The sequence below is a fragment of the Chiloscyllium plagiosum genome, chromosome 12 (assembly GCF_004010195.1).
Source record: "Chiloscyllium plagiosum isolate BGI_BamShark_2017 chromosome 12, ASM401019v2, whole genome shotgun sequence".
In the NCBI taxonomy this organism is placed as follows: Eukaryota; Metazoa; Chordata; class Chondrichthyes; order Orectolobiformes; family Hemiscylliidae; genus Chiloscyllium; species Chiloscyllium plagiosum.
In genome coordinates this window covers 22,133,050-22,150,275 of record NC_057721.1, presented here as the reverse complement: position 1 = coordinate 22,150,275, position 17,226 = coordinate 22,133,050, and the positions used below count along the sequence as shown (strand labels likewise).

General features: G+C 39.4%; 1 protein-coding gene across 1 annotated transcript in view; it reads right to left on the bottom strand.

Annotated features, from left to right (window-relative positions):
• Positions 1–17,226, bottom strand: part of LOC122555067 (cilia- and flagella-associated protein 47-like) — a 451,312-nt gene that overhangs the window by 343,448 nt on the left and 90,638 nt on the right. The window contains exons 18-22 of the mRNA XM_043700727.1: positions 16,938–17,060; positions 14,156–14,287; positions 13,965–14,042; positions 10,897–11,041; positions 6,961–7,055 (exon numbers count right to left, since the gene is read on the bottom strand). Coding sequence (XP_043556662.1) covers positions 6,961–7,055; positions 10,897–11,041; positions 13,965–14,042; positions 14,156–14,287; positions 16,938–17,060 — 573 coding nt within the window. The remainder of the gene's footprint in view (positions 1–6,960; positions 7,056–10,896; positions 11,042–13,964; positions 14,043–14,155; positions 14,288–16,937; positions 17,061–17,226) is intronic.

Below are 17,226 nucleotides of genomic sequence, written 5' to 3'. Positions count from 1 at the left end.
AGGGAATTCCTAGAGGCATGGCACTCATCCACAGATTCTATCAACAAACCCAATATACCGGCCACTGCAGCGGACAGCTGGAACTGACAACCGGAAGCAGCAGAGACAAACCACTATAAATGCCAGAGGAAACATCACAGAGGCGCTTCACAGGAGGCTCCCAAGCACTGAGGATGTCACCTAGACAGGGGACAAAACATCTGCAACACAAATTCCCAGCTCAGCGAACAGAACCACAAGACTGAATTTAGTATTTTGACAATCTTAAAAGCCAATGACACAACCCAATGCTTTGGGGGTATAACACAGGAAAAACATGAACAGTTGGGTGGAGAATTGCCATGCCACCAACATGTAGAGATTGCCTGAAAAATAGCTCTCTTAAAGGTACCTTTATCAATCCATGACCTGTGAAGCATAATCCCCAATAAGAAAAGAAGGCATAGGAAGACCCAAATACAAGATTCAACAGCTGGTTGGTTTTGAAAACTTGAATGTTTGGTAAATCTTAATCAGGGGTTTTTATTGGATGAGTATTGTAGAAGAAGAAGGTAAAAGATAAGTTAGAGGAAGGAATTGCAAAATAGTTGTTAGTTAATTATTCACTGTTATACTTTAAGAAATAAAGTTGTTAATTTTTACTTTAAATAGTTCTTGGCCTCTCGAATTTTCACAGATTACTGCACAAGATAAATCTTTTCTGTGTTGCTGGTTTGAATTAAGCAGGAGGGTTTACCCCGTGTCGTAACAATCAGCCCAATCAAATGTAATCAAATTTGTGATGAGAAGAAAGCCAAAAGGATCTGAAAATATTGGATACAAAAAGCAAGAGAAAAAAATCTTCAGAGTAAGGCTGATGCAAGGATAGCTTCCTAGTGAGGACTCTTGTCTCTGCATCGTGGCTATAATTTGGTGCTTGTCTTCACTGTTTTCAATTAACTTGGTTTGGTAATGCCGGTGTTGGACTGGGGTATATAAAGTTAAAAATCACACAACACCAGGTTATAGTCCAACAGGTTTAATTGGAAGAACACTAGCTTTCGGAGCGCCGCTCCTTCATCAGGTGATTGTCATCAGTCTCTTCGCAGCAAAAAAACCTCCCCTGATTAAACTGGAAATGGAAGAGACTAATACGATATTCCTGGTTGCACCAATGGGTAGTCCATTAGGTTCATTAATAACCCACAAATCATCCCCAAATTCACCATGTGTTCAAGGTAGCACAAAGATTAAATGGATGATGCATGGTTTTCCCATGCCCTTGGATATATGTTTAGCAAACATTCTAGGATTTGCCCAAGGCCTCTTGAGGGATTCTTTGGAATCAAACATCAAGAATGGAGATCCATTGTGAGTCATCCCATAGTCCTGGCCTCCCACCCACCTGATCCCATAGTCCTGCAACCTCAATCCCATGATCCAAAAACCACCTTCATCCACCTTCAGCCTGGTGCCTTGGCAATTCTGGATCCCTGCTGGATTCATTGTTGTCAGACTCTCACTACCACCTTGTCAAGGACAATTATAGATAGGCAACAAATTCCAACCAGGCCAGTTTTAGACATTGGGGTTGCTTTAAAACTGAATTTCTTCAGTACTTCCTATGTAGCATGAAATCTTATTTACTACATGAGCAGTTACTTGCTTTCACCAAACTTAAACAACTTCTAATAAACAAGACAGAAGGAAGGTGACAATATAGACCACCAAGGCCACGACATCCTATAAGCTGACAAAGAATGTAACCTAATAAAAGCAAATTACTGCGGATGCTGGAATCTGAAACCAAAAGAGAAAATGCTGAAAATTCTCAGCAGGTCTGGCAGCATCTGTAAGGAGAGAAAAGAGCTGATGTTTCGAGTCTAACTGACCAGCTTTGACAGTAAACTCCCAGCCCCTAGAAACATTGTATATCAACAAGTGCTCATGGTCAGATGGTAGCTCTGATCAGAATGTCCTTGCAGGGGCAGTAGTTTAGATATGTTACACTGGTGGAAATGGAATGGACTAATACGATATTCTTGAAGGCGATTTTTGGATCTTGGAATGGAGGTTGCAGGTCTGTGGGATCAGGTGGGTTGGAGGTTAGGTCAATGGGATGACTTGCAATGGATCTCCGTTCCTGACATTGGGTGTCTTGATCAAATCTAAAATGCCTGATAACAAAGAATCCCTCATGAAGCCATGTGTAAATCCTAGAAGGTCCTCACCTGGGAACTCTTTTTTCCAAATAGAAGATGGAAGTTGAGGGAAAACCCAGGGAAGAATTTTGTCTAGAGAACAGGACGCTGTCTTTACAACTTCAATGAGAACAGCAGTGTTCACCTTCTGGCATCAACATCCTAAATTAACATAGTTGGAATACTTATTGCATATACTTAACTAATGTATTGCATCTAAACAACTGATTCCTAACAAGTTTAAGAAGCCATCTGAAAATTCCTTAAGAATGGTTGACAAACCATAGTGGGAACCTAAGACCTCAAACCCCAAAAATCTAATGTCAGTGATGCCCATCTGCTGTGAACATTTTTAAAAAAAAGAGTCTGACTTACAATCAAGAGTGTTACCACTCAGCAACAGCCGCCTGGACAGGCTGCTGACCTGCTTGAGAAATGAATGGAAGGCATTTATCATGTTGCCATCAAATTGATTATCGTTAAGGCCTTTGGGACTTTGGTCAGCAAAGTGGTTAAAGACAGCTTCTGAATCTGCACAGTCAGAATGCAATTGAATTGGAAATTGTTTGAATGATTTGACTGTTCTGCACTGCAGGTTTATGGGAATAGAGAAGAATAAAACAAGGTCTGTTATGAAGTGAAACCTTGACTACAGAGCAGTGTGTGAGAACTGAGCAGGACTGCTTATCGCTGGCTGTAATATGTTGATGTGGCCTTCCCTCCTGCTTAGCTTCCTTCCTAATCTGATGACCATACATTTGCTCTTCCCCCAGTAAATGCAAGGATCATTTAAATGCAGTGCGGTACAATATGCAGCAGACCACAATGATATGTGACACCTTAATATATATAACCACAATATTGCAAGGACCTCCCATCTGAATTTCTGCTGCAAAAGTTCATTCAAAGCCTTTAGTCTATCTGTACTGCTTGAGAGAGGTAGGTTACACAAGGGTGTTTAGCAATGGTATCTGGAGGTAATATCCCTTGCCATCAGCCAAATTGCCATACCTGTTTCAAAGTCCAAAAACGAAGATGCTGGGGATTTTGTACTGACCTGCATGATGTTAACTGTTCCTATGATTGGCACTGTACATCAGCCATACATCAGTCTTTTTTTTGATGAATGTTGCTAACTGATGCCCTGAATGAATAACTATATTAGTATATGCTTAAGCAGCAGGGGCAGGTCTAGATCATATGGTCAATTCAACCTACACACTGAGATTTAATATGCGGATGCTCAATTACCACATGTATCAGGTTAATCATGGTTTGCACATAAAGGATCAACAAGTTCTGACCTGTTACCTGTTCAGATGAGTAGGAATAGTAATCTATTTGTTGGCCCTCGAAATATATCATTGGTTACACCCCTTTTGCAGCTGTGAACTGCAGACTCAATAATTTTTAGTAAACTGAAAGGATGTGCATGTCACTGGCAACTTGAAGGAGCACTTACAAATCACATTGAGGGGTTGGGCAGGGTTCTGTGATACCCAGGTAAAAACAAGAACTGCAGATGCTTGTCAGGCAGCATCCGAGGAGCAGGAAAATTGACATTTCGGGCAAAAGCCCTTCATCAGGAATAGAGGATCTGTGATAATCTATCAGGAGAAGCTGCACTATTCTCCAGTCAGATCCAGAAATGTTGATTTTGACTGATAAACCCAACTGAGTGCTAAGCCCACTGTAGCCTGCTATGAACCTACAGCCATTTCCTCAGATGTGGGCACGTTGGTGGGTCAGAGAGTGCACAGAACATCTGCAAATTTGAATTAGAATGAAACAGTATTAGCTACAGCATCAGCAAAAAACAGCCAATGACTATGAATTGGAACCTCATTTCTCTGGGAGGGCTTCCCCAAAAGCATCAAAGGCAAATCCAAATGTTGATTGAGGTGGGAATCATTTGGTCTGGAGCAGACGTACATTTATCTACAACCCCATTCATTCCGAGCATGTAATGGGATGACAAAACATCCATTAAGGAAATAGCCATTCAGTATGTAGATGCATTCAAGAAATGGAAGCTTTAGTTAGAAAGTGAACAACCATTTTTGTCATTTAGTATAAGAGAAAAGATTTCTGAAGATACAGTAGTTCCAGATAATTAAGTGATTTGCTCATTTGATTAGGAAAGTAAAACTCTCCAGCAGCTTGATGAACTGAATAACTATTTTCACATACCATGGGTGCCAATGAGCCATTGTACGGATGGAAGGTGCCCCCGTCAGCCATGAACAAACAATTCAGTAGCTGGATTACTTGCATAGAGCTCTTTAAACAGCAAGAAATTTCACCAAAAGCAAAATTATGTTGCTCTGTCAGAAATCTAGCATATGACTTGGTGTAAAATGGAGCAAACAAGATCCGATTTGGATGACAAGTACACTGTGCTCTGAGTAATGTATTAATTCAGGGCATTTGCCAGATGTCTGGCAGCCTTCAATATGCCATTAGACTCCTTACTTATGTTTCAGGCTCTTGCACTGAAATTTATATTGATATTTGGTCTGTCCTGTTCATGGTTTTTCAGATACATTGCCTAACTTAAAGTAACTTTCCTTTGGAGCTAGCAGCAGGATGATTCATCCCAGCTGCATAGCTCTCCTAAGATCCAGAGTTGGCCTGAAATCAGTCCCCATTCCATAACTCTTTCCCAATCTCCCTGGAGACTTACTTAGAAAAGCAGCTGGCCCAAAATCCACTAACTGGATCTGGTAAGAGTCATGCAAGGAGAAAAAAAATGTCACTGGCAGGTAATCTTGTGTATGCCGATGAGACCAAGCATCAATTTCTCAGGTACTCCATGAGCCTCCACAATCAGGCACAAGAATTATTATTTGCACACACTGGGTCCCAGCAACTAAATTAATTCTTAGGCTTTCTTTTACTATTTCCCGAACATTTGCTAATCCTATCCCAAGCTTCCCTCTAATTCCACATGCTTCGATTTTTCAATTTTGTTGCACAAAGCTTATCATTTACATTCTGAAAGCCAACATGGGATAAATTACAGACAATTCCCAATCCAACATCTCAGCAACCTCCTCAAAATCTTCACGAGTCAGACATGATCCAATCACAAACCAATCTGTTTTCATCCATTTATACTGATCAAAATGCTCACACAAGGACGATGAAAAAGTGCATCAACAATTTGATATTTTTAATGAAATACAATTTCAATCAGCATATTTTTGAAATATTTAATTGCACATTATTCAATACTTCACTCTTCTTGTAAAGTTCTGTAAGCCACTGCTGCCCTCAAGTGGCTTCAACAGAGGTACACATATAACTGGAAACCCTAAGCTCTTCTTTCAACTTGGATATGAATGTGGAGTTCTGCAGCAGAATTCCAGTGTCATTTCCTATCCTAATCAAGTGGGAGATATTAGTTGTCCTGAGACCAGGACACCAATTTGCCAGAGTGGTAGCTGGGAATCAGAAATCTGAGCACTAAGCAAAGGTAAGTGTCTGGAGGCAATCAACATCAAGGCAGATTAAAAGGGAGCCTGAGAGGTTCAAATCTTTCTTGTGGGGATTGGAGGAGTGTTGCTCCTCCCAGTTCACAAGGCAATAAAAAGAAAATATCAATCATATTTTCAGGAAGTTGGGGAGAATAACAATGTCTACTCCTTCCTAACAGGTAAAGTGGGTGGAAAAGTAATTCAAAACCAAGGCTGACGGAAAATATGCTAGCAGTTATTGACCTACTTCCTTGGTTACATGCGCAGCCTACAGGCAATGTATCCAGAGTCAGCTGACAATACAGGGAAATAATTCACAATCATTTACAGTGTTTCCCAATCTTTTCCACAATTTGGCAACTTTGCCTCCAAGTACAAAACAATAAGGAACGAGAACAGGCCATTTAGCCCAATGAAATCACAGCTTTCGCTGACAATTTTTGCTATACTCTAATTCAGACCCTACCAGATCCATGTAAACTGCATTTGGATGAAAGGTGTTAACCTGACTAGTTAACTTTGTTTCTCTTTTCACAGAGGCAGCCCTGATCTACTCAGCATTTCCAGAATTTTGTGTCTTTATTTTTAAATTTAACATAGTTATGCCCACTTTATGGGCCTAAAACAGTTGCAAAAATGACCAATTTAGGAGAATAGCGATCAACAGCCAGTTTACTTGCCAATTCCAGCTCTTCTTAAGGAAGCCTTCTGCACTCATTTTTTTTTAAGATATTTGTTCATGGGATGTGGGCATCACTGGCTAGGCCAACATTTCGTGTTCATCCCAAATTGCCAGAGGACAGTTAAGAGTCAACCACATTGCTTTGGGTCTGAAGTCACGTGTAGGCCAGACCAGGTAAAAATGGTAGATTTCCCTAATGGATATTGGTGAACTGGATAGATTTTTTATGACAATTGACAGTAGTTAATCTTAAGCCAGTTTTGTTTTTAAAGTCAGTTTTTTTTATTGAATTCAAATTTCACCATCTACTATGGTAGGATTTGAATTCATGCTCCCAGAACATTAATCTTGGGTTTAGGATTACTTACCCAATGACATTACAACTATAACACAACACAATGAGCAACTTCTGACTGACATTTCTATGGCATGCCAACCAAACAGTGTCCTCCTGCTCCACATGAACAATTTAGGACCTTGACCAGCCCAGCCTTGCAACTCCATACCACACCCCTCCCCCCCAACTGATCTCATACATCTCAGTAATTAAAGTAAATCTGAGCAAGATGTAAAACACAAACATTAAACTTAAAAATAGATTTAGTATTGTTTCAATACTTACATCTGTAGGACTGAACACTAATTCGCACTTGATACGCTCTCTCCCTCTTAGAGAAACAATATACAACTGATGATTCAGCAGATCTTGTGTTGCATCTGCAGGTAAAGATTAAAATTACCATTTAGACGCTATAACTGCAATTAGCACTAATAGAGGCCTTGATATTTGCAGTGAAGCATGGAAGGAGCATGTTAGTGTAGTAATAGAGGGGAATCCAGAAATTCTAGGAATAAGGGAGTCACAAGAAGTCAGGAATTAGGAGGAGGAGAAAGTCACTTGGACACTTGAACCTGCTCTGTCAGTCCATAAAATCATGGGTTATATGATTATAGCCTCAACATCACTTACCTGACTGCCCTGAATAATGCTGGACTTCCTTGTTGCTCAAAAATCTATTCAACTCATTCTTGAATATATTCAATGAATATCCATAACTACTTCCAGGGGAGGAGAGTTCCACACATCTCAAAGAAAAAAATAATCCTTGCCTGTTTTAAATGAGGGGCCCCCCAATTTTTAAATAGTGCAATCAATTCTTGATTGCCCCAAAGTGGAAAACATCCACCCATAATGCACCCTGTCAACTTTCTTCAGAACTTTATGTGTTTCAATAATAACACCTCTCATTCATCTCAACCCTTATGGGTACACACCCAAGGTATTCAACCTTCCTCGTGAGATAATCCTCGGAATTGATCAAGTGATCATTTTCTGAAATATTTCAATTACCATTACATCCTCTCTTAAGAAGGGAGACCAAATTTGTATGCAGTATTCCAGAGAGATCTAACTATAGGTCTACACAATTACAGCAAAATTTCCCTACTTTTATATTCAATTCCCTTTGCAATAAGTATCAACATTCCATTTACCTTCCGGACCACACATAAAAATGTGTTTTTGTGGTACATGGGCATCACTGACAAAGCCAGCATTTATTGCTCATAGAGAAGGTAGTGGTGGACTGTCTCTTGAACCATTATCCTTGGCTGTAAGCACACCCACAATGCTGTTAGAAAGGTAGATTCATGACTTTGACCCACCAATGGTGAAAGAATGGCAATACAGTTCCAAGTTTGAATGGGTTGTGCCTTAGAGGGGAATTTGCAGGAAATGGTGTTTCCATGCATTGGGCTGCCTTAAAGCTTCTGGATGGCAGAGGTTGAAAGTTTGGAAGGGCACTTTCATTTGGTCTTTCAGATATTTAGTCACTAAATCCAAGTCATTAAAATGTATTGCAAATAGTTGATCCCAGCACTGATCCCTTTGACTTTCCACCAGTAAAGGTTTGCCAACCTAAAAATAACCTACTTACCCCAACTGTTCACTTCCTGTCAACTAATTGATCCTCGATCCATGCTAATATTTTACCCCCCCCCCCCCCCTCCCATGAGCTCCTAATTGGTCTAGTAAGTTTTGAATGGCACCTTGTTGAATGCCTGCTGGGAATCTAAGTACAGCACATCGCTGGGTTTCTCTTCATCCACATTGCTTGTTATTTGCCTGATACCATTTCACTTTCACAAAATTACACTGACTCTAAAACAGAAACTGCTGGAGAAACTCAGCAGGTCTTGCAGCTGAAGGTCTGAACTGAAGGAAGATCACCGGACTCAAAACATTAACTCTGCTTTATCTCCACTGATGCTGCCAGACCTGGTGGGTTTCTCCAGTAATTTCTGTTCTGTTTCAGTTTCCAGCATACACAGTTCTTTGTTTTGTTTTTTTTTCTGTACTGATTCTGCCTGATTGTAGAATCTTAGACCTCTTCAGGAATGAATTCTCGCAGTTTTTTCATTGACTGATGTCTAATTGGTAAATAGATTGTTTCTTTTTGTCTTCTTCCTTTCTTGATTAGAAGTATTACATTAGCAATTTTTCAGTCCACTCGTAGTTGCATTCTTGTGTTCTTTAACACAGAATCATTATTCTCATACAGGATTAATAAATAGCATAAGGTTAATTTACTTAAACAATTCAAACATGCTGACTTAAAATGCAAACTACTTTATAATTGCAAGTTACATCCCTAGTCTGGGTGTTCTTGTACACCAGTCAATGAAGGTAAGCATGCAGGTACAGCAGGTAGTGAAGAAGGCTAATAGCATGCTGGCCTTCATAACTAGAGGGATTGAGTATAGAAGCAAAGTGGTTCTTCTGCAGCTGTACAGGGCCCTGGTGAGACCACACCTGGAGTATTGTGTGCAGTTCTGCTCTCCAAATTTGAGGAAAGACATTCTGGCTATTGAGGGAGTACAGCGTAGGTTCATGAGGTCAATTCCTGGAATGGCGGGACTACCTTATGCTGAAAGACTGGAGCGACTGGGCTTATATACTCTTGAGTTTAGAAGACTGAGAGGGGATCCGATTGAGACATATAGGATTATTAAAGGATTGGACACTCTGGAGGCAGGAAACATGTTTCCACTGATGGGTGAGTGCCGAACCAGAGGAAACAGCTTAAAAATACGGGGTAGACCATTTAGGACAGAGATGAGGAGAAACTTCTTCACCCAGAAAGTGGTGGCTGTGTGGAATGCTCTGCCCCAGAGGTCAGTCGAGGCCCAGTCTCTGGATTCATTTAAGAAGGAGTTGGATAGAGCTCTCAAGGACAATGGAATCAAGGGTTATGGAGATAAGGCAGGAACAGGATACTGATTGAGGATGATCAGCCATGATCATATAGAATGGTGGTGCAGGCTCGAAGGGCAGAATGGCCTACTCCTGCACCTATTGTCTATTGTCTATTGTCTAGTCTAATTTATAGGCAGCATGGTGGCTCAGTGGTTAGCACTGCTGCCTCACAGCGCCAGGGACCCGGGTTCAATTCCCGCCTTGGGCAACCGTGTCTGTGGAGTTTGCACATTCTTCCCGTGTCTGCGAGGGTTTCCTCCGGGTTTTCCGGTTTCCTCCCACAATCCAAAGATGTGCAGGCCAGGTGAATTGGCTATGCTAAATTGTCCATTGTGTTCGGTGCAGTAGTAAACATAGGGGTGGGGAATGGATCTGGCTGGGTTACTCTTCGGAGGGTCAGATGGCCCCTTTCCACACTAAAAGGAATCTAATCTATTGCTGCTTGGAGTCCTTAGAATTGCAGGTCATGTGGTGTCACCCTGGTACTTGGCTCTTAAAGCAACAAAACACGATCCCCTTTTCTCCAAGATAAAAATATATGCAAGGAGAATGAAAAGTACATATATATTGATAATTGCTGAACTATTTACAATGAAGCAAGAATTGAAAAAAAAAGAATTTAAGAGTCTAAGGATCTACGAAATGTGTAGATAGTTTGACAATCACTCGAGTTTTGTGTTGGTACAACTTCTGAAGACCTAGACCTGTAGATGATAACCAGTTAACAATGAGTGACAGTTAATTACAGTTAAATTTTAAGCAAGGCAGGAGACATACGTTCAAGACAGGATAGTTCGTGACTTAGTGGGAAAATTGGAATTGAGATCAGCCAGAAAGGAATCCAGCAGCAGCTTTTCACCAAATCGTACCTACTGAAAGTTGCTAGCGATTCTGAGGCCAGCAGTTCATTTGCTGAACAACCTGGCCTGGGAAGTTGTGGATGCTTTCGGAACAACCTGCAACCAGAGGCCCAGGATCATGGAGGCCTGTACTGGCAGCAGGGGTTTTGTAAAGTGGGTTTCACGGGGTAGGGGTTTCTATGAAACATTGTAGCTCAAGACAAAAAAATCTTTTTCATGCTTCTCCAAAATCCAAAAAGAAGCTCTCCATGACTATTTCTGAGTTTCGGCAGACTGTGATGTAGATTGGTAGAAGCCTCAGAAGAATGGTGTCAATTGTTGAGAATGGTCATTACCCTGAAAAAAATCTTGCACTGAAAACATTAGGAAATCCTCAGAAATTCTAGGCTGTCTTTTAATAGTTTAATGGATAACTCTACAATCCAAATTTTGTTATTTATACCTGCAGACGCTTCAAAATTCAGTGAGAAATCTCTGTACTTAGTAAAGTCAAATTCAAGTTTGATTGGTGATTCAGTTGAATTAATTAAAGTGAATGGAATCGTGGAAGAAGAACCACAGTATATACCATGGAACACGAAAGATTTCTGCAGATAAAGAAGAGTGACATTACAATGTTAGTTAAATTAGATAAATCAGAAAAATATTGAAATGTTCCACAGTACATCCTAATTACACTTTTCTTCAACTTTATGGAATATAGTAGCATTTTTATATTAAGCTAATAACTCAAAAGTAACATCAGAATTCATAGAAGAAAGTCAAATCAAATCTTTGTACAGAATCAAGGAGGAATAATGCTTTTCAGTCAGTTTTTTTAAAATGGCAATATAATTTCCTCATGTTTCAATTGTTAACTGTCTTCATAAAAGCTTATAATGTCCAACATGCTGCTACTTTGGAGCTTGTTGGCAAAGTCATCTGCATAACATGGCCTGATGAGATTATCTCCTTTCTTTTTAGAAGGCCAATTGAAACATTTACTAACTCAGAAGATTAAGGCTACATTTAGTCCAAAAGTTAATCCAAACAAAATTTAATCAATCATTCATGCCATGATAAAATTCACATTATCTGGCAGTTATAGAGTCTTAGAGATGTACAGCACAGAAACAGACCCTTCGCCCAGATATCCTAAATTAATCTAGATCCATTTGTCAGCATTTGGCCATATCTGTCTAAACTCTTCCTATTCACGTACCCGTCCAAATGCCTTTTAAATGTTGTAAATGTACCAGCCTCCCACTACTTCCTTTGGCAGCTCATTCCATGCACCCACTATCTACTGTATGAAAACGTTGCCCCTTAGGTCACTTTTAAATCGTTTCCCTCTCATCCTAAATCTATAACCTCTAGTTTTGGACTCGCCTACCCTGGGGAAAAGACCCTATTTACCCTATCCATGCCCCACATGATTTTATAATTCTCTATAAGGTCACCCTTCAATTCATGAATCTAGAGTTGTATACAGTCTTTTGCATTTATTCAAATATTCATTCCTAATATCACATTATCAATTCAGCTCCAATTATGCTAAATAATTTCCACACTAATACGAGGTTTGAATAAGTTTCTTTGAAATAATTGTAAAGAAAACTAAGTAGGACAGAACTTAAACATAACTAAAAGGAGACACAAAGTCAAAGCATTTTATCTTCCACTCTTCAGGATTGGAATGTAAGAAATCAGGGTTGAAAACTGAACACATGTTATACAGGTTAAGAAAAAGATGATGATTAGTTGGCTATCATTGGCTTGTAGTTACAGTATAAATAGTTAATTTAATAGTTGACACAATGAGCAGGTGACTAGGGCCTTACTCATGAGATTATCAATAAGATTGATCCTGTAGCACATGGAACTATAGGAATACTGACATAAATATTGAATTCACAGGGAGAGAATGAGGTCAGGCATTGTCAATGGTGAGGTTGCAGAGTCCAACAGCATTTAATACAATTGGGAAAAAAGTTCAAATCTGCCTTTGGGGTCTGCATTCTTAAAGATATTGGGCCCCAACCTTCATGGAAAATAAATTGCCTGACAGTGATCCTTGAAACAAGAGGGGTCTGCCAAGTCTAGACATTTTCAGACTCAAGCTACTAATGTCAGTCATGAAGCTTCAGCCCATAGACTCTCAAGGGCTCTTAGTCTTTAAAAATGCCCAGGTTACCTCAGACTGGAAGGGTGAAATAACTCTACAGGTGCTTCTGTCCTTTCACCAAATCACTCTTTATTTACATGTGAAAAGTCCTTGACACTGATCCAGCTCCCTCAAAGCCAGTTCTCGGTGAACATAATGTCTGACACTCCAGTTCTTATCTGTCAATTAGGACTCCCTGATAGGACCAGATTCACAGCCCTAATCAAAGAACTCATATTTTATGAAGTCCACCTGGCTGACCTTGGTACAATCACAACAGAAGACGGTGGCAACATGAGTGGTGTTTAACGGAAGCCATTATGACTATTACACAAATGAGTAATATGCCATATAGGTTCATAACATATAGGAGCAGACTTAGGCCTTTCGGTCCTTCGAGTCTGATCCGCCATTCGATCATAGCCAATATGTTCCTCACTCCCATTTTCCTGCTTTGTCCCCATAACCTTTCAACCCATTACCAATTAAAAATCTGTCTCATTCCTCCTTAAATTTACTCACTGTCCCATCCACTGCACTTTGGGGTAGCAAATTCCACAGATTCACTACCTTTCGGGAGAAGTAGTTTCTCCTCAACTCTGTTTTAAATTTGCTGCCCTTATCCTAAGACTATGACCTCTTATCCTATGAATTTCAATGTCAGTGTGATACCTGGTATATTGGCCCTAAGTCCCAAAGACTGGTAGATTGGATCAAACAGCATGTCCTTTCAGTTGTTCATAACAAGTAAGATAATTGAACGAGTTGCTGGATAATCCTGAATGTGTGAAGAATTATGCTGACAATCAATTCAGGATTATCACTCAGCCTTGCATTGTGATGCACTTATGTATACTGGAAGTTGCATGTATACACTTTAAGGGCCTTGTTCCTTACAGGCAAAACAATTATGTACATATACTACACCAAAATACTGACAGGCGTTTGTTGGTTAATTTCTCAGGATAATGCTCTGACTAGTCAATCTACTCACTTGTTTTAAAATTTGAACAAAGCCTGTTTATAACTCTTAATCAGCATTAATGGGAGCATTCTTAATCTACGCTCTCTTTTCATGCAATCTGAATGATGCCTTTCCCTTATACTGTATTGGTATTCTTGCAAGATGAAAAGCTTTTGATAAAACCTTGAATTTTTTTCATCAGTGCAAATCTTAGTGGACATGATGAAGATACATGGACTACCTGTTTGAACCAGGCTTTGAGTAGTGTGATTGGAGATTCCCAAATGGAGTGTTGGTGGCCTCCCAAACAAACGCTTAGCAAAATGTTATTTTTAAATTTTCAAGGAGCATGAACATGAAATAATTCAGAGTTACAGTAAAGGAATACAGATAAAATACTGACCACATCAATTTCAGCCATTGGTCTTATCACTGATCCACCAACCCGTAGCTTCAATAATTTTGAATTACGAATGTCCAGCTGAGAAAATATCATAAATATTTAATCAGGAAATGTGGAATCTCGGTGTCTTTCAAAACAAACAGATGTTTATTCTTCAGTAATTTTGTTCAAAATATTTGTTTTTGATTTACCTTTAATCTGGTATCAAATTTGAACACTGTTGTTGGATGGAAGAAAATTTTGAAAAGCACATGACCCCCAACTGGTACTATTCCATAAGCAGGAGTTACAGTCATTCCCGGAACAGGATGCACATTTCTTACCTTATAAGCAGAAAAAGGGACAATATAAGTTTGGAGCAAGTTACATTCCTGAATCAACATGGAACGTGATTTGACTCTTTTGCTAACAAGCTGAAAAAAAACTCAGTAAGGTATCACAAAAGTTAACAAGCTGGTTACTGGGATGAGGATTCTGTCCTGTGAGGAGAGATTGCATCAGCAAGGTCCAAATTCCCTTGCACTTGGAAGACTGAGAAGTGATTTCATTGAAACATCTAAATTGCTTAAGACCTTGACAAGTTGGATGCCTGGAAGGCATTTCACTTCGCTGTGGATTTTAAAACTGAGGTGCAGCCTTGGAATGAGGATCAGCCTCATATACCTGACAAGAGGTGAAATTTCTTCATTCAGAGTTTTGTGCAACTTTGACATTGCCTGGCAAATGGGTCTGTTGCCCTTTATTGAGGAGGATTACAGTACAAGAATAAAGTCTTGTTACAACTGAAAAGAGCTTTGATGAGACTAAATCTGGAATTCGCAGAGTGCACAGCTTTAGTCTGCATATCAAAAGACAGAATCCTTCCACTGGAGTACAGTAAGTGATCACTTGGAATGAGGCATTTGTTTGATGATGAGATGTCAAGTGTATCGGGCCTATATTCTCTTATGTTTAGAAGAATGAATCTCTTTGAGACATTCAAGATTCTGAAGCGGCTTTTTTGGATTAATGCTAAGAGATTATCTTTGCTGATCAGGAATCTAGCATATCCTCACGATAAGGAACAATTTTTTATGATTTAGATGACGTGAAGTTGCTTTCTTCTCAAAGATCAATGAATTGTTGGAACTCTCAACAGCAGAGGGTTGTGAATCCCAGTGATTGCTATTGACCAGATGGCGAACTGGAGCAGCATTATAAATATTATGATGACAAGAGCAGATCGGAGCAGGGAATTTTGGAACTTGTGCCCTGATTTTACAAAGCCTGTCCATCATCTACAAGCGTTATGAAGTTGAAAGCATGTACTGTACCTTTAAGAGAGAGTGAATGTGCACTGAGAGCTAACAAGCACCAGTCATATGGCTAACTAGCAGTCCCAGAATGTACTGGAAAATTGAAAATATGTAACATCTGGCTGTGAAATAGATACCCGAGTTGGTTGCTGTTTCAGCAACAATTCAAATTTAACCAACCAGCTTAAATCACGCCCCAGGATACTAAAACCCAATCACATACTCTCTATCAAAGGTATCTTTTCATATGAAACATCTTCATAGTAAAAAGAAAGAAAACGACCCAGAGAGATCTTCAGCTGAAAGAAAGACACCGATGGTGACAGCTGCTATATGGTTTTGAAATTAAGTTGATGTAATTTTAATAGGTGTTTTATGGAACAGCATATTGTTATAGAGTTGGAGGCAGCAGTTACGAGAAAGGGGGGGGGGGCTTAGAGTTGTGATTAGTTGTTGTTTAATGTTCACTTTCAGAGTTAAAGAATAAATTAACATTATCTTCATTATATAGTGGAATTTGGGAGTTTTCCATCACTCATATATTTTAACAAATTATGAGGTGAGGTGAGCTTTTCTGGGTGTTTAGTTTAATTAACAGAGGGGTTCACCACTGTGTTGTAACACAAGGCACGAGTCAGAGTGTGAAGGAATACTCCCCACCTATCTGGATCTAACAACTGTTCTAACAACACACAAGGTATTTGACACTATCCAGGACAAAACAATCCACTTGATTGACATTCATATCCACAAATGTTCTCTTCCTCCACCACTAACACAGATCGGCAGCAATGTACCATCAGAAGATGCAGTGCAAAAATTCACCAAGGCTCCTGAGTCAACACCATCCAAAACCCCTACCATTAACAACTAGAAGGACAAGTATAGCAAATACACAGGAACATCATTGCCTGCAACTTCCCTTCCGAGCTCCTCACCATCCTGACTTGGAAATATATTACCATTCCTTCAGTATTATTAGGTCAAAATCCTGGAACTCCTTCCCTAACAGCATTGTGGGTTCATCTACTCAAAATGGACAAAAGCAGTTCAAGAAGGCAGCTTGCCAACACTTTCTCAAGGGCAACTCGGAATGGGCAATAAATGCTGGCTCAGCCAGCAACACCCACATCCCATGAGTAAATTTTTAAAAATAATCTATCATCAAATATATTTAAGGCTTGGATAGGCAGATGTTTGGTCTTTGGAATCATGGGTTATGGGGAAAGGCTTGAAAGTGGAATTAAAGTCTAAGATCAATCATGACCTTGGTAATGGTGAAGCATGTTTATTAAACTGTCTGGTCAACTCCCATTCCTATTTCTTGCTCCCTTAACCCTCCTTCTCTGTTCTTTGTTCCTTTATTCACTTTGTGAAGGATATTGGGTCACTTCACTTTTTAAAGGCACTTTATAAGTATACATGATGCCAAAATGTATCAAGTTCTAGTTTGTCCTGTATTTGCATTATCTTTCCCATTGAAACCCAACTCCATTGATGTACATGGATAAAAATAATGAAAAATGATTGTGTGGTCAAACATAAACTTTCTCACATTCTAAACTAAAATACTTAACATTTGTTTTCAGCCTTCATACAAATCCAATTGTATTTTTATCAAACAAATAATTGGAAAGAAATTGAAACAACCTAACTAAAAAATCAGTAACTGACAGACCTTAAAGTAAGCATGATGTTGTCCATAATTTTTGAGAATCGCTGTTTTCATGGTGGTTAAATTCCAGGAAGCAGACTTAAAAAGCAGACGATTCTCAGCAAAGCGAATATTCACGTGGCCAAGCTTCAAAACAAAAGAAAATTGCCATTTTGGTTAGATATTACAAGACCCAAATTATTGTATTTTTAAACAAGTTAACTCAGATTTATTGTAGAGTTGAATATTTAACATTGGATCTCCTGTGTTATCATGCACAGTTAAGTCAGAAAATATATTATGATGCAACTGT